At 38.1% G+C, this 18,596-nt stretch overlaps 1 protein-coding gene across 18 annotated transcripts in view; it reads right to left on the bottom strand.

Annotated features, from left to right (window-relative positions):
• Positions 1–18,596, bottom strand: part of NRXN3 (neurexin 3) — a 1,785,202-nt gene that overhangs the window by 43,484 nt on the left and 1,723,122 nt on the right. For 6 of the 18 annotated variants that reach the window (XM_064292808.1, XM_023546429.2, XM_064292807.1 and 3 more), the window contains one exon: positions 9,156–9,234. In XM_064292808.1, the coding sequence (XP_064148878.1) occupies positions 9,156–9,234 (79 nt within the window). Of the gene's footprint in view, positions 1–9,146; positions 9,235–18,596 lie in introns of all 18 variants that reach the window. The other 12 variants (XM_064292809.1, XM_064292812.1, XM_064292811.1 and 9 more) reach the window with 3 other exon arrangements.

Here is an 18,596-nt window from a genome sequence, read left to right as displayed (position 1 = left end):
TGGAAATTCCTCTGTTGAACTGTTCCTGAAGAAAAGACTCCGACTAGAAGATTCTAAATCTATGGAAAAACCCTTTGGAAATTAGCTCTCACATGAATCCCTTTGACCGTAAGCCTTTTTAATCACTCCAGAGATATCAACAAGGGTTTCCCGTTGCAGTTGATGTGGTTGTTGGCTGGCTATTATTAGTAGTAATTTCCCATTGTAAGTTTTGCCTCCTTAATCAGGTAAAAAGTGCCACTTACAACTTCCAGATGCAAACCCCAGTATTGGTCTTAGAATTTGACTGAGAATTTGTTTTGCTCTTTTGTGAAGTTCCCTGGGAGTAAGGTTAAAAGTAGAGACAATACGGGAGTGAGAAATAAAGGGGGAGGATTTCAAACCACGTATTACAAACAGAGAACAGAATCACAGAACAACACCACAACAGTGAACTCTAAGACAGGATGACAAGACAGATGTACCAGACAAGAGACACACACTTGACTGCTGTGCCAAGGAAAGCAAACACAAGAACAAAACCAAACAGAGATGCTACGAGGACAGCTATTGAGGCTTCCATGACCCAAAGGAAATCATGACAGAAATGAGAACCCATGAAATTATAACTACAAAAGAAAATTATCCCCACAACTCATATACTGGACTTGCTGGGTTAGCGTGGATGTGTCACTTGAATGAAACACAAGATGGCATCATTACAGCCATGCATTGGTGATGGAGGCCATGGTTAGTAGATTAGCTACAAAACTGTCACTGCATGCCATACAATGATCCTGGGCTTGTCCAGAAATCAAAGATACAACAAATGTTCTATATCTGCAATAAAATTCTTTTTATGCCATCTGAAATTTGTGGGGAAGATATGTTTCTCTCTGGCTTCTACATGTTTTTCTTTCTTTTATTATTTATTTTTCGGAATGATTTATCTTCTTTTATTTACATTGTCATAAAGAGGACACCAAGGGGAAGTAGCTTGTGCAGATATGGGGAAAAATACAAACAGAAAGGGAAGAAACTTAAAAGGAAAATATGTGTTGGAGGAGGAAGAGGAAAACATGGTATTTCATTCTTTTGTACACAACTTTCTTGGATTTTGTTGGGGTTTGTTTTGTTTTGAGCATAAATACTGAAGGGATACGCTGAAGGGGGGAAGTTCAGGATTAGGATGGCAAGAAAAGATTTTGTTGCCTTGTTTTATTGTATATCTATATATCTTTCCGTATTTAAAAAATAATTATAATTATTCATAAACATATAGCAATGAGTTAAAAATAGCCAAAATGACCAAACTACTAAATATGAATTAAAACAAAATAAAGTAAATTGAACCACCAAAAATTCATGCGGCACAAGATGAGGTGAAACGACAAAAATGTTTTTCAAATATATACAAGGTATATATCTATTTATATATATACACACAGGGATGTGTATATACGTATAGATATATCTGTATAATTTTTTCTCTCCACCCCTCCCAAGGATAACTGAATTACGGACTCCCCATTATAATTATGACAAAGAAGAAAACAAAACCCAAAGAAAAATCAGCATGCTTTAAGTTCACCAAGTTATAACGGTATCACGCATGTCTATGTTGGCTGATGCTGGTTATTAATGATGGCATGAATTTCTGTGTAAACACGTGACTGATGGCGGGGGCTGTTGTTAATCTCTGCTTATATTAGTCTAATATCATTTATACTGTGTATACACATATATATGTATATATGGAGTGAAAGGCAGTATATATTTAGTATACACACATATGTATATGTATATACATATATATATATACACACACAGTACATATACATATACTCGGGGCTTATGGGAGAAAAAAAATTAAACAAAAAGAATAAAATAAAATTAATAAAAAACTTTCCTTTTAAAACCCAATCTTTTTCTTTCTTTCTTTCATTTTTTTTTTTAATTTACTTAATGATTTCATTAAGTTGACTCTTTATCTTCCACTTGCATCAGCCTTTGAATTCAGGAAGTTCTCATGAGTTGAGCCTGACATTCTCCCTTCACCGTGCCCATCTTTACTCAATTACCTAAAAGGCCCTGGTTCTAGACCATGCTGTATATGTGGAGCTCAAAGAAAAATTCGTTACTAAACTGTACTAATTTTTCAAATATAATAGATAAGAAATTCTGGACCACAAAGCTGAGATCTTGGAGAGCGCTCTTGGGGTTAATTGCTTCGGTCACTGGTTGACAGCATCTTCTGTGATTGTTCTTGCCTGTCCTTGGGTGGGGCATGTTACTCCCTGAGTTAGAGATCTCTCCTTAGAGTTTATATTACATCCTAAGCAATTCCATTCATTGTGAGTCCACATTGTTTTCTTCCTTTCCTTTCCCTTCTGACCTTTATCTCCCCTTACTTTTATAACCGCCTTCCCTAACAGACTGTGAGCTCCTGGAAAAAGTCTGTTCTTATTTTTGTATTTCCAGCACCTATTCCAGTGACTAGACATAGCAGTCAACCAAAAAGTTTGCATAAGTAAGCAATTTACTGAACTTTCAAAAGGAAGCATTCACATTTACTAAAATGTTTACTGATCTTATTGATTCCCTCCCTTCTGTACTCTCCCCCAATGCCAAGAAATCTTGAGTAGTAGAGCTGAATAGAATTTTTTCGTTTTCAACATTTTTTCTATTAAATTTGTTATTCTTGTCATAAAATTCATGATAATGGTCAATCCATGAGCCACATATATTATTCACACTATGTCTAAGTTATCAACTGCCTAAAATACATTAGCCAGTTAGTAAATTTTTCCGATTCTGATACTTCTATTCTTACTCTAATTTTCAACTTATGTTATCATTAGCAACTTAACGGGCATATATTTATTCCAATGGCTAAAATTTAGTTTGGCTTGGGGTGGAGTTGAGCTAGAAAAAAGTGGGTTAATGAATGAAGCAGCTATACCATTAATGCTCTCACGGGCATGCTCTATTCATTTGCAGATCCATTAAGAAAATTTAAAATTTGATAGGATTAAACCTAGCCGTAAACATGTGAATGATGTTGTTTCTGTGTACCTTGGGCATGCATTACAACTTAAAGGTAAAAATGACTAAATCCTGCAGCCAATAATGATTAATTAAATTCATTAATTTTACATCTACTTACATCTCTCTTTCCAAAGCTAAAATGTTTAAGATTGCTTCCATTATCTCTTTATTCAAAGTGTTATTAAATGGAATTGAGCTCTTCAGAGTGAAATTCTGGATGCTGTGATACTCAACTATTCCTATAATGTTTTACCTAGGCATTTAATATTCTACTATACACTGAGTAGCCGCTTGACTAATGAAATCTAAACATGATTTCATTTACCAATCATGGCTTTCCGTATAGAAAATCTTTCTCAAATTAAATGAATGAATAAATAAACAAATATCCACTTCTTGGTAATAAAAAACATACACATTTCTAACTGTTCAAGCTTACTGAAGCCACTAGTGACAAATGTATTTGTATAAACAACTAAGGTTATAAATATCATATTTAGGACCAACGATCAACATGTTTTCTTTTTGTCATTTATAGATTCTGGTAAATAAAAGCTCTATTTCTCCTTATCCTTCATTAGAAAATTATTATCTTAGCATTCTAGCTGCATTTGCTACAGTGTTCCAGCAAATAAAAGCTCTAAAGCTTTGGTATGCTTTTAACAACTCAGTGCCAGATTTTCCTATTATAAATATGTTGCTGAGACATCTCAAGCTGATAAAGATTAAGAACCCAGCTCCACCTGGAAAACACAAATACGGCTATGCTCTTTGTGTTGTGCCAAATTTAGATTTCACCCGCACTGTGTTGGGTATTCTAGTCTGGCTAACAAAGAAGAACAAAGTACCAATAACACCAAATGCAAATGTGAGGACTGTAGATTTGATAAATAAAATACATCTGAGAACCATCCTGGGAATAGTAATTATTTTGTGATCTTGGATTACTGCCATTAGTTTAAACGTCTCCCTCAATGCAACCATTATGAAAGCTGTTTAGCAGAGCCCTATTGATAGATGGATGTGTTTCATCTTTGCTTCCTTTTACTGTCTGCCCTCTGGCGGAAGTGTTGTCCCTTGAGATTTGATCAAAGGACATTCAGCAAAAGTTGATGCAAAAAGCCTGGCTAATTGACAACCAGAAAAATGTATCCTGGGATAACAGATGAATGAATCAATATGGTTGTTAATTACAGCCATGTCATTTCTAAGGTGTAAAAGGAATTTCTTTTTATTGTCTTCTCTGCCCTGTGCCCTCTCCCCACCCACCAAGGACTTTTAGAATATTGAGATTGCATATATATAAAATACAGGAAGTTAAACATTTTTAACTATATAACTGTTAATCTAAGAATACATTTGTATTGGTTTGATGTCTATTTACAAAGAGATATTGGGGATGGAGAGAGAAGAATATGAAAGTGAATTTCACCAATCTCTCTGTATTTCAGAATTCATCCCCACATTTTAGATCACATACATGAATTTACCAAACATCTTAATCGTTATTTGGCTTCCATCATCTTATGAGGGAATTCCATTTTCTGGTGGTTGACTGGAAACCCTGGTGGTATAGCGGTTAAGAGCTATGGCTGCTAACCAAAAGGTAAGCAGTCCAAATCCACCAGGCGCTCCTTGGAAACCATATGGGGCAGTTCTACTCTGTCGTATAGGGTCACTATGAGTCAGAACTGACTCGATGGCAGAGAGTTTTTTGGTTTGGTGGTTGTCTAGCCCCTTCCAGCTCATCTACTTTTCATGTTGGTACCAAAGAAACAAGAATGACGGTGAGATATGAGTTTACCGCACAATTTAATAGCAATAAAAGAGTGGTTGGAAAGGAAAGAGTTATATCCAAAGAAACTAATTTCAAATATTAAGCAGACTCTGATTTCTTTGGTAGAGAACACACTCAAAGTTTACAATTTAGACAACTTAAAATCCTGATCCTCACATTTAGATACTTACACAGCTCTTCAAATAGTCTTCTGAATATTTTCAACTGATGCGGATAGCTTCACTGTGATTTTATAGTTAAAAATTCAATTTTGGATCCTTAAAGCAAAAGTTCAGAAAATACAATCTTACTTGTGACTCATTATAAAATGAGCCAGGAGGAGAAGGTATAAGGAAAATGAGAATATTCTTTTTGTGGAAGAAATGTAGGTTTTATTAGGGTGATATTTACTTGTATGAAAAAATAGGTTTTAAATAATTCAATAGGCTTTATTTTAGCTGTTTAAAGGGGGATGAAGTTAGAGGTATGAAAATGTTCTCCAATTTGAATTTAAGATTATGAAGTATTTTGAGTCACAATAACTTAGTCAACAAATACTAACTGAGCTTTCACTCTGTGTCTTGATCTCATGACTTAGTTTTTTTGTTTTTGTGCTTATTTATATATTCTCAGGAGGAAACTATACTGTGAAAATTTGAGATCTATTACACATGCAAGGTTTCTAAGACTATAATCACTCACACTCCAAAACATGTTGTTATCCCCAAATATGATATAACGAAGTTACACCAAACCACCAAAAGTAAACACAAACCCATTGCCGTTGAGTTGATTGTAACTCAAACTGACCCTATAGGACAGAGTAGAACTGCCCCTTAGTGTTTCTACGGCTTTAAATCTTTACAGAGGCAGACTGCCACATCTTTCTCCTGCAGAGCAGGGGGTGGGTTTGAACCACTGACTTTTCTGTTAGCAGTCGAGCACTTTACTCACTGTGCCATCAAGGCTCCTTACCACAGGGACCTATAAATGCCAAAATAGGCTCTGAATGTGAAAAGGTAATTGCTTACATCTGACTCAAAACCAGTGGCTTTGAATCCATCTTGATTTAAAGAACATTAAATTAGGAAAATAATTTCATTTAACACAGGAAGGAAACCCTGGTGGTGCAGTGGTTAAGAGTTACGACTGGTAACCAAAAGGTCGGCAGTTCAAATCCACCAGGTGCTCCTTGGAAACCCTATGGGGCAGTTCCACTCTGTCCTACAGGGCTGCTATGAGTTGGAATGGACTTGACAGCCACGGGTTTATGGGCCCACATGAAAACAAAAGGGGTTGAATCATAGCATACACTAAACTGCCCAAATTTATGAAAAGTGAGGGCTTCACATGTATCTAAACTAACCAAAAATAACCCGTAGTAGTTAAATGCCTGGTAACTGAGACAGAAAATAATAAACTCACTAACAAAGTGAGAGAAGGCAAAGTGAATGTTAAATACAACAGCACAAGGCCTGGGTGATGAGTCAAGTTTAATGTGTTCCCATCAAGCCTTAGCCCTGGGAAAAAGTATACTTTTGGAAACTGAGGCAGTGAAATAGGATGTCAAAAGCAGAGTTTAAGCTCAATATTCACATGGCATCTCAGGATGAATGATTTATGTCCAAGGTATGTAAATGTCACCATTTTCAATTGCTGCTTGGGTATTGGACGCCTTCCCTATAAAAAATATAGGCAGGGCAAAACCTGGCCTCAGAAACTCCTGGTTTAAATGCTTCTGATGCTTAATCCCTACCGTTTTTTAGAAATGTAAAGGCTGGGAAACCATCTCCTGTGTAACGAAAAAGAGGACTTGAGAGCTGTATGTACGTAACCCTCATCAGAGCTAATCAGATCCCCAGGGCAAAACCTCTTCTCTCTAGGCATCAACAGGAATATCTACTCCTTGGTTTCTTCCTGTATTAAATATGCCTCTGACATAATTCCCTGTTTATCCAAATCACTTACCAGGAATACTTTATGAAGCAGTGGAAATGCTCATTTTTCAAATGTGATGAGTTGAATAATCAATCCTAGGCAGAGGGGATCAACTCTTTCAGGGTGGGGATTCTTTGACGTACTTTATTTATACACCCCCCATTTCCCCACCCCTAGGTCCCCTGCAGAGACCATATGTTGTTTTAAAAATTGCTTTCATCCCCTGCCAACTAGATGGAATTACATTGTTTCAGAAATGCTGGCATTGAATTTGTGCTTCCTGCTTTTGAATCAGATGAAACATCTTTGCAGCCACTAAAAAAACAAATGGACTTAGTTTGAAGCTTTTCATATTTGGGCCTGTGCAAGTTTAATACCCAATGGCAAATATATACCCGCGGCCTGGGGAGAGGTAGACCTGATGGATCTTAGATCTAGAAAAAAACTTTCTGCATTGTTGTGCAAGTTTCTATGCAGATGAGAGTGTGTGAGAGGAAAAGGGGTGTTGGTAATGGGGGAGAGTGGTAGTAATATTTCTGAAGCTTCAAGCTTCACCCTTTATAAGAATGCTTAAGGACTTGACAATTCTTGCATATACAAATATCCCTGCTGAAAAAGCACAAAAACAGGTAATCCAAATTAAAATCTAGGTATCTTAAACTATTAGTCATAAAATCAGTTCATTTAACATCATGTCCTGGATATCATGCCATATTCATATTTGAATTCTTAATATCTAGCTCAGTGTCAAACATAAAGAGTTGGCCCTCAAAAAATATCTGTTGAACTAAATTATGTTGGAGAGGTAATTTAGATAGTAAATCTCTTTATTCTATTTTCTGACAGCTCATTTATGAAAATTATTAAAATAGGAAGGCTCAAATCCAGGAATACATTGTGTCCTGCCTGAGTGCTCAAGAAATATCTATTGAATGAACGAATGGATGGGTGAATTAATTAATGAATAAGAACTTGGTGTCCAAATTCTGATATAGATTGGATTTATCTGCCCTTGAGAGTTAAAACCTCACTGTAACACACTGAGATTATTACCTGATAACCTGGGAAAGCCTGACTAACCAGGTCAGGTTTACTTTCCTTCCACACAACTGAACTCCCAAAGGAACACATCACGCTCCAGAATGGAAAAGTCCTACATATTATTGATGTGTCCCTATAATACTAAGGACAAGAACCCATAGAACTTCCTGGGTGCAAAGGCATATGCAAGTCACTAAGGAGACAAGCTTCAAGACTTGTCAATCATTTGGGGTAAGAAATGGAGGGTTTTTTATTAGGCCCTTCATCTGTTACTTCTTTTTTTCATGAAGCTCAAATTTCTCTGGAACTAGTAAAAGAAAATATTTAATGGCTTGCCTTTAAAAAAAAAAAGAAGAAGAAAGATAAAACAATGAAAAGAATCAACTAGAAAATTCTACTTATTTCTTTTAGCCTTTGCTAAAATAAGATCCTAATGTCACTAGGTAATGTCACTTCAGCTTTTAATTTTATTAAACATACACAGAAATTCAATGATATCTGTTCTCTATTACATATATACATACATAAAAGTTTAACTTATAGCAAGTCTCAAAACAGATGACTTGGAAAAGTTGATAGAAAATAATAAGGGACTGCAGTTGCCTGCTGGACATTATATCATATATAGCTCACTATAAAGAAAGACCATAGAAAATCAAAATGTATCTGGGTCCAAAAAGGGAACACTGAAGCTTCTAATTGCCAAAGTCCTCTCAACTTCAGCACAGTAGATACATTTTGAAGCATCGCAGCCGTTAACATGGCATGGTTCAGTACTAATTTTGGTTTACTATACTATATTGCTTCATAAGTTCTCTAGACACACAATGAACAAAATTAGTATAAATACAATATCATGTCAACTGCTGTCAAAATCCCATAGAAAAATGTGCTTTGGCTTTGCTTCATTTTATTTTATTTTATTTGTCACTTGAGCTCTGAGTTTTAAATGTTATTTACCATAAGCTCCACTTGGGGTTCATATTTTCTGATGTCATTCCAATATCAACCTCTTTATGCCCCCACCTGCTGTCAATTTGATAGCTGCCACTGGCTGCTACACATTTGTATTTCTGATGGTTAATTTGGACATCCAGTTGCCCAAAATTAGGCCCTTCATCATAGATTTTTCTTTAGTTATCAAGGGCTGACTGTAAATTTCCCTGGGATATTACTGCTCATTCCGTGGGATTTGATGCTTTCATTTTTATATAATATTTATATATGTATTTCTATACATATATAGATATGAGATATGCACACATTAACACACTATAATATATATAAAAGACGTATATATTCACATATATGTATGCATTGTTTTTTGCAAATGAAAAAAGAAAGCAAGCAAAACAAGACTGACCTGACCTACCTGTACTTGGCTCACATTCAACGAAGTCTTCATCATCGCTAGAACATTCAGCAGATGAAACGAGATCATCTGACGTTGGCTGTGCATGTCAGAGAAAAATATTGGGGTGGGAGGAGAGAGGGAAAAGAGAAAGGGAGAGAAAGAGAGGTAAGGAAACCAATACACAGAGGCATCAAAGACTTATCACTGTGTCCCGCCTCCCATGGTTATTACTGATGCGCTTTTCTAAAGAGGGAATGCTGTAGAATGGAGCATTTTTAACTCTGGTGTAGCTGTGAAGGGCTCTGGGTCCTGATGATCTGTGTGGGTCTATGCGAGGCTGAGTGGCCCAAGGTGGCTCCAGGTGGCTCAAGCCTATCACATCGCTATAAATGACAATAAGCAGCATGATTCTATCCTGACTTTGATTTCAATTTTTAGAACCAGAAGGGCAGGAATAGGGCTGTTGCAAATGATGGGCAGGACCATTGTGAGAACTGGTGTAGAAAGGCACTACAGCTTTGAGAGGGTTTCAATGCATATGGTGTGCGGTCTCAAGTGTCTGATTTGGTGGTTGTGAGTCTACAGGCTAGTGTAATTAATGAACACTGTGGAATGCAGTCTGTTCAGGAACAGCATAATGGCTTCTCTTGCTAGCAGCAATTCCTTCATGTAATTGCTGCAATTAGCTGAATTAGTAACGTGGACCAGCAGAGAGATACCGCAACAGACCCTGGACACAGGTAAGGCTGTTCCTGAAGTTAGCAGAGAGTTTTTTGACTGCATCAATAATGGCTCAACTTGAGACAATGCTTTGATTCCAAAGATTCCTGCAGAAATTCCCCAATGCCAGGCAATCTGTAGCAAGGAATATATGAGACTGGGTATTGGCAGTGAGAAGGGCTCTTGCTACACAGTTGGTGAGAAGACTGTTTTCTGTACCTGGCACCTACTGCATGCACAATAAATACTGTCAAACCAATAAATGAGTGAATATACAGATCTCATGCAAAACCCAAATTTTTGATCTACTAGGAGCCCTGATGGCGCCATGGTTAAGTTCTAAGCTACTAACAAAAAGGTTGATGGTTCGAACCCAGCCAGCAGCTTCATGGGAGAAAAGACTTGGCTGTCTGCTCCAGTAAAGATTACAGCCTAGAGAACTCTCTGGGGGCAAGTCTACTCTGTCACATGGAGTTGCTATGAGTCAAAATCAACTTAACATCACCTAACAACAACAACATGCACGGAAGAATACTCAATATGGTAGCCGTTCAATAAATGATAAAACCAAAACTCTTTGCCATTGGGCCACTTCTGACTCATAGCGACCCTACAGGACAAAGTAGAACTGCCCCATCAGATTTCCAAGGAGTGGCTGGTGAATTTGAACTGCTGACTCTGTGGTTAGCACCCATAGCTCTTAACCACTGTGCCACCAGGGTCCCCAGTAAATGACAGTTTCTTTCTTGTCTTTTTTTAATTTTTTGATGTTAATAATATTAACTGACTTGCTGGTTTTATTATTCCCAATACACTGAAGTTTGAATCCATATCCAAAAGGAAGGGACAATAAAGAAACTACCTCCCTGCCTATTGAGCAATCACTACAAGCCAAGATCTGTGCTACCTGTTGCCATTGAGTCGATTCCAACTCATAGTGACCCTGTAGGACAGAGTAGAACTGCCCCAGAGGGTTTCTAAGGAATGGCTGGTAGAGTTGAACTGCTAGCCTTGTGGTCAGCAGCCTGGACTCTTAACCATTTCACTACCAGGGCTCCAGATCTGTCCTAGATATATACTAAACACATTCTCATGACGATACTTTGGGTATGGATTATTGTAATCTTAATGAGAACTAAAGTATAAAGAATTTAAGTTACTTGCTGAAGGACACATAGCTAGCAAGAAACTTAGTGAGGATCATAGCCAAAGCCTGTATTTGTGGCCCCACAATCAACTTCTGTATATCTACTTTTACTTGATAACCATACACTTAGTATTTCTAGAAAACATCCTTTTTAAATAGATATGTTAGGTATACAATTACTGGGCACAGCAAAGAACAGTAGAAAAACCACATTAGGTAATTGATTTCACTTAATTGACGCTGTCAGAGAGGTACCTTAAACCATGTTATTGATCTTTATTCTACATCTGACAGGGAGATACTTCATTCCCTGCTCTTCTTTAAGGTTAGTAGAAAAAAGAAGTTGCAAACATGCACTTTTGTTTCTTCTTCTTTCAGTTTGCCACTACTGACATGTATATTTTGTTTCCAGAAACTGAAGCTGGCAGTTGCAACCTGGGGCACTATTATTTGTGTTTGAGGAATGGTGAGCATGCCTTCTTGGTATTTCCTGCTGTGCTGGGGTCTGATATAGGTTCAATTCCAGCTACTTAGGGAAGGGAGGCAATAAAGGGACTAACAACCGAAGATAAGGGAACAAACGTTAACTGTGCACATGAGGAAGGCAGTTATAAGTGGAAAATACCATTTTGGAAGAGCCACCATCATTGTTTGATAGTTTAATGCATGCATTCCTAACACTAGCAATATCCCATAGGCAGCAAATTTGGTTCTTGTTGATGATGGGGGATCTTAGATGTTACAGTGGTTGGTGTCTAAACAAATATATAGTGTATCTGTGGTATTAAAATTTCATGGGGGAAAAAATGTCCAAAAAATTGTTTTTTTAAGTTGCCCTTGAATCACCTCTGACTCTTGGTGACCCATGTGTGTCAGAGTATAAATATGCTCCATAGGGCCTTCAATGGATGATTTTTTGGAAATAGATCATCAGGCCTTCCTTCCGAGGCACCTCTGAGTGGACATGAACTGCCAACATTTCAGTTAGCAGCTGAACACATCAACTGTTTGCACCACCTGGAGACTCCAAAAAACTCCTTAGGGGGGCAGGGAATGAATTATTGGAGATGTGACTATAAGAACGCTGCAGAGTGATCCATGTAGGAATTAACTAGCTTTGGCCCTTAGTATTCAGTGAAACCTGGCGAGTTAATGAAAGGCTCATGAGTTCATCTCACAAACTGAAGGCCAGACAATAAAGTTAAAAAGGCCATTGAGCAAATGTATGAAAACAGTGTGTAACTTCAGTAGAAACTAAAAAACCAAACTCATTGCCATGGAGTTGATTCCAACTCATAGCAACCCTATAGGACAGAGTAGAGCTGCCCCATAAGGTTTCCAAGGAGTGGCTGGTGGATTCATACTTCTGACCTTTTGGTTGGCAGCCAAGCTCTTAACCACTGTACCGCCAGGGCTCCTATCACTCCAATAAAAAACCGAAACCCACTGCCGTTGATTTGATTCTGACAGAGTAGAACCGTCCCATAGAGTTTCCAAGGAGTGCCTGGTGGATTCGAACTGCTGACCTCTTGGTTAGCAGCTGTAGCACTTAACCACTACGACACCAGGGCTTCCATCACTCCAATAGACACCAAAAAATCCATTAACAGAATTATTAGTAGAATCTGTACCTTAGTTCCAAGGCAGACATCTTAATTTTTACTGTCCAAAAGAAATTACAGGTTTTTTTTTTTTTTTTTTTTTGCTTGCTTTGCTTTATTGTTTTTCAGGGAAAGTACTAGTAGTTTTGAGGTTGAAAGGATATTTATTGTTTTTCTTTCAGCTTTCTTCTGCCTCCCCTAATATTACAAGTTTCTCTGCCCTGTGGTTTAGGTGACATCTCCCTATTCCTATCTTTCCCCACCCCCACCTCTACTTCCATTCCAAGAGTGGGTCCCTACCTTGCTGATCTCCCATGTTGCCACTCCCTTTCTCCCCATTTAAGAATCCCTGTGCTCCACTTCCCCAGAAACTTGGTTTCTGCATATCTTCTATATGAAAGTTCCTCCGAGGCAACAGAAGCACATTTTACCAGTGACTCCTACAAATGGTGCCTAGACCCTCTGGGGAAGTTCTATTCTGTCCTGTAGGGTTACTATGAGTTGGAAGCAACTGGACAGCAACCAGTTTGGTTTTTTGGCTTCGAGTCAAAGGAGGTTAGATGGGAGGCAGTCTAGCATAGTATGGTGGGAGTGGGCTTGACTCTAGAATGTAGATGCAAATCCCAGCTCTTCTTTTCATAGTCAGTGGCCTAGAAGGAGAGTTACTCAGCCTTCGTAAGCCTTCATATTTTCAGCCCTAAATTGGGATAAATGAAGTGTCTTTATCATTGGCTGGTTATGTGGTTTAAATGTGATGTTGAAAGTGAAGCTTTGTTCCTGCCACATGGTAGCTGCTTAATAAATATTTGTTTTATTATATAAGTAAATAAACAAACAGCCATTTATGTCCGATATCCAAAAAAGAAAACCAAACCCACTGCCGTTGAGTCGATTCCAACTCATAGCTACCCTATAAGACAGGGTAGAACTGTCCCACAAGGGTTCCAAGGAATGCCCAGTAGATCTGAACTGCTGACCGTTTTTGGTTAGCAGCCGTAGCTCTTAACCACTACGCCACCAGGGTTTCCTTGTGTCTGATAGTCACTCCAAATTTAGGTAAGTTTGGTACGTCTATGCACTCAGTCTTTAAAGGATACCCCCCCACCCCATTAGAACTGTTCTTCATTGCTCATAATTCACTGCCTCCAGTTTTTTGGGTTTTTTTTTGGTGCATACACCATTTCTGGTTGCAACTGCCATGAAAAGTAATAAAAGAACAATACACTCACAGAGATGCCAAGAGAGGTTTAAAAATCGCTGGAAAATGCTCTGTTTTCAAAGAAACCTTATCTCCTCCTCTTCTGTGTCCTTTACCTCATCCTCACCATTTAGAGATACAGGCCAATGAAAATCCCAGAGCATTTACCACTATCTCAATCCCCTCATTGCCTAGCATGGTAACCGATGTTGTCCTAGAGGACTTGACGTTGACAGTGGCCACTCCTGCCACAGAAGAATACTGTGTAGTTTCAGAAGGACTTGCTCTGCCAGGAGCATCATGCCTTCATTTGCCAAAAATGATACAGCATTAAGAAGGCCACAATCAGGTTTTTTTTTTTTTTTTCCTCCTCCTTCTATCCCTGCCATGTAGATAAACCAGAAATTCCAAACCAAGACTTATGGATGATATGAGCTTAGAATCATATTCTAAAATAATGGCAATTCAAAATTATTCTCACACAACCGATGGCCTTCTTTTAGCTTTATTTGTTTTCTTTCTGTCAGGTCTTCCCCCCTTTATAAACAAACTCAGGATTAGACAGAGAGCCTCTGTAGAAAAGGCACACTTCTTTGACTCTCTAGTTCTCAGCGCTGGTGGACTATGTTTCACTATTGCAGATATACACAGGCTGGGGACCATGGACTTCTATCTTCAAATGAAAGCAACAGACTTAAGCTGCTCTATGTGTGTGTGTATGTTTTGCCACAATTACAACCAGTGTTCGTAATTACTCACATCTTAGAAAGAAGGGCATTTAGTACTCTTGCAAAGAAACGAATATCTCAACTACCTAGAATCTTGCTTATTAATAACATTTACCATTTATTAAATACTTCCTATTTTAAATTTCATGCTAAGCAGTTAACATGTATTGATTCTTTTAATATCATAACAAAGAGTATAAACATTTATAGCAGCATCTGCTATTTTTACCTGCTCACTATCCATGTTCTTCAGATAACAATATTGCTTTAGAAAACTCTTCTATTTATGTGGTCTTGTTGGGGATTTTAATCAAGCCACCTTCTGTGTCATCTCTTACACATTTTTTTTTTTCTCTCACAATGATTACCTGAAGTGTTCATAATTCCCAATGGCTAGGCTTATAGTATTTATATATTATGGTTCTCATATGTCAAATACAAACATTATCCACAAGTCATGGATTGAAATGTGTTCCCCAATAATATACGTTGTAAATCCTAATCCCTATACTTGTAGATATAATCTCATTTGGAATAGGGTTTTCTTTGTTATGTTAATGAGGCCATTATCAGTGTAGGGTGTGTTTTAAGCCAATCACTTTTGAGATATAAAAGGAGCAGATTAAGCACAGAGGCAAGCAAGCACAGATGAGGGAAGATAGATACCACATTACATGAAGATAGCCAAAGAACCGAAGTGCAGAAGCAATAAAGAGACAAAGACCTTCCCCCAGAGCCAAGAGAGAGACAAAACTTTCCCCTAGAACAGGTGCCCTAAATTCAGACTTCAGCTTCCAAAAGTGTGAGAAAATAAATATCTGTTTGTTAAAGCCACTCATTTGTGGTATTTCCATTATAGCAGCACTAAGAAACTTAGACATCATTCAAGGGAGAATAAAAGATCTATGACCACTCACAAATCAGATAATTTTGGCAGCAATTACTAGCTGGGCTGCTAAATCCACCATCAGCATGTATAACCATGTCACCAAGGTGCTTTGTTAATTCATTCATTGCTTCCTTCACTCAATACTTCAATACATATTCATTAAACACTTACATGTCAGGAATATATCAGTTATTAGGGACACAGGGGTAGTAAGACACAGTTCCTCTGTTCTGGGAACTCACAGTCTCTGATGAAACAGTCAACCAAACAGGCGAACTTGACATAGGAAACTGAATGCTATACAAGAGTAAGCAAAAGGTGCTAAGAGAGCAAACGGCAGGGGAGCAGAGCTCCCTTCCAGGCAAAGGAGAAGTGGAAAATGATACCTGAGGAACAGACAGCACTGAAGCAGAGCAAAGCAAGGGCAATGGGTGGGAGAAAGAAAGGCACTTTCCAGGGGACATAACAGTATTGGCGAAGGCTCTAAAAACAAAACCAAACTCGTTGCTGTCAAGTCGATTCCAACTCATAGTGACCCTACAGGGCAGAGTAGAACTGCCCCATAGGGTTTCCAAGGAGCGCCTGGTGGATTTGAACTACCCACCTTTTGGTTAGCAGCTATAGCTCTTAATCACTACACCACCAAGGCAAAGGCTTAGTGGTCTGAAAAAGCAATTTATCTGTATATCTACAAGTAGTACAGGGTGATGGCAGTCAAGAGATGTACTAGAATGACAGACAGTATGACAGCTCCTTGTTTTATCATGTTGTTCTCGAAAACTTGGATAATGTGTATGAATCCAATATCCTGCCCTATCAGACTTCTCTCCTTCTTCCCCTCCCCACATATCACAGGTATCATCAGTCCCATTCTGTCAGATGCCAATATGCGTGGCACGGGTCTGACTGTGCCATTTTTCCACAGTACAGATTAAACACCTTACCTTGCCTTCTCAAAAGAAGGAAAATACTCTTCTGCACCTATATGTTAGCTAAGCCCTGTATTAAATATAATAATTCATACTACTCTATTTTAAAATATGTATTTCATATTTTTAATCCACATGTTGAAATTACTTGGCTCTGTAGTAAGACTCATAAAACTAAAGACAGGTATTATAATAACTTTCAAAAAAAAATGTCTCTGGCAGGAACCCTCTTTATTCTTTTCCTGATATTTTATTGCATTTAATTCTTTTTTCCCTAAGCCATGTTTATTGAAATTACCTCAGAATAAAACTGAGACAGAGGAAAGCTCAAAACTCTGTCCACTTGAGTGGACTTATAGGTACAGGAAGTCCCCAGGTTACAAACAAGATCTGTTCCTGTGTCTTTAAGTCAAATTTGTAGGTAAGTTGGGACAGGGGCATATAGTTCTCATTTAGTCTTCAGTGCAAGAAAAGGCTAGAAATCTTGCCAGTGATTTAAAAGCTGCATGTTCAGCAAGTGAAGGTGATTGTGATGAAGACTTCGTTGCTAGTAGGAGTTGGTTCAATCATGTCAGGGTGAGGGCAAATTTACACAGCATTAAAGGGCAAGTATGAGTTGTCCTTAAGTCGGACATTGGTAACCCGGCGACTGCCTGTGTATTTATCTTCCAATTCCCTCAGTCTCACAAATCCAGCTTTTCACTTTCCAACAATGAGTTATTGTTTCTCTAATCACTTGCTTCTAATTATTTACTCTGAAGGGCACCTCCCCATCTCAGCACAGAGATGGCTTCACATCATTGTTCATTTCTTTCCGTGACTTTGCATTGAAAGAAGCGTCTACTGTCGTGAGCAAAACTGTTCAACATTTTTCCCCTTGCCTCTCCTTACTGCCCCAAATGCTTATTTATGACTTCAGATTCCAACCTTTAGCCCTTTGACTTAGACTGAGAATAGGCTAATCACTTTGGGGATAACCACTTTCCCCCACCCAGCTCCTTGGAAGCACAGTTATTTGACCAAGATTAAGCATGAGATAAAATAAGTCCTGCCACAGAACAGCTTTATGAAATTATAAATAACGCACTCAAGAATGATGATCTCCTTTCTTCCACTGAAAAAGGAAAAGAGAAAGGCCCATAAATATTTTGAAGTCCCACAGAAAACGGCCATACATCTCTACAGCTGCTTCATGCTAAAAAGAATTAAATTTCTTCCAATGCTTGGTGTTTTAGCTCTTTTCCCTCTATCCTTCCATTCTAAAATTGACCTAGAGCTTTCATATCTCATAGGAGGGAAGGCCCCCACCAGCTTCATTACAAATACTTATTCTCCATTTAAATTAAGAATATCTGAAATATTTTCAATCAAATAAGAACTGAACTGACTCTAGGTAAGCCTACAACTCTTAATGGGATTTGAAAAGTTTGAACACTTCATTTTAAATTTATCTATTAGGATTTTCTTTACAAAATCGTTGCCTGGGTATAGCCCCATTTTTAATCAGTGCTAGTAGACCACACACACACACACACACACACACACACACACACACATATACAGCTAGATGATTTCCAGACTAAACCAAAGGCAGAAACCCCCTGGAGCTTGGGGAAGCTTGTCAGAAGCCATTCTCTCTCCCAACCTCCCTCCTCCCTATCACTTCACCCAACTCAAGCTCAGTAAAGAAATAACCTTAGACCAAGGTAAGATTGCATGAGTGCGATGTCAATACATTCGTTTCCATTCTGATTAAACATTCCTTTTATGGTCATTGCCAGAAGAAAGGACCAACACCATAATGGCAAAATGAGACATAAGTGTTTTTAACTTGTCATATTCAAATGAGAAAGATAGGAGCATATTATGATGCATGTCCTGACCGATGGAGTTGAATAAACAACATTCTATTCTTGTTGAGATGCTCTCTGAGGTGGCTCTTATGTCTTACCTCTATGTGCCTAAGTTTCTGTATTAAAACAATGCCTTGTGAATTTTAAAACTGTCTTCCAGGGTTCATGCAATAGGGGCTTTTCAAAGTGTCACTTTCCTTTCTTCTCTCTTCCTGCTCCTGGAGATGATCACTTGCCAGGTAAGATATGACCATATATACATCTTACTTGGCTCCTATTGCCATGAAATGAAGAAGCTTTCAAGGAGAGTTACCCTGGGCTAAAGACACTGAATTCAGAATGAGCAAAATTAGTTAATTGGAACAGAGAGCTTTCTAAGAAATCTGAGTAAAAA

The sequence above is a fragment of the Loxodonta africana genome, chromosome 10, assembly GCF_030014295.1.
Source record: "Loxodonta africana isolate mLoxAfr1 chromosome 10, mLoxAfr1.hap2, whole genome shotgun sequence".
NCBI classification, from domain to species: Eukaryota; Metazoa; Chordata; class Mammalia; order Proboscidea; family Elephantidae; genus Loxodonta; species Loxodonta africana.
Note: the sequence above shows the minus strand (reverse complement) of the source record. Positions and strands in the feature narration are given on the sequence as shown.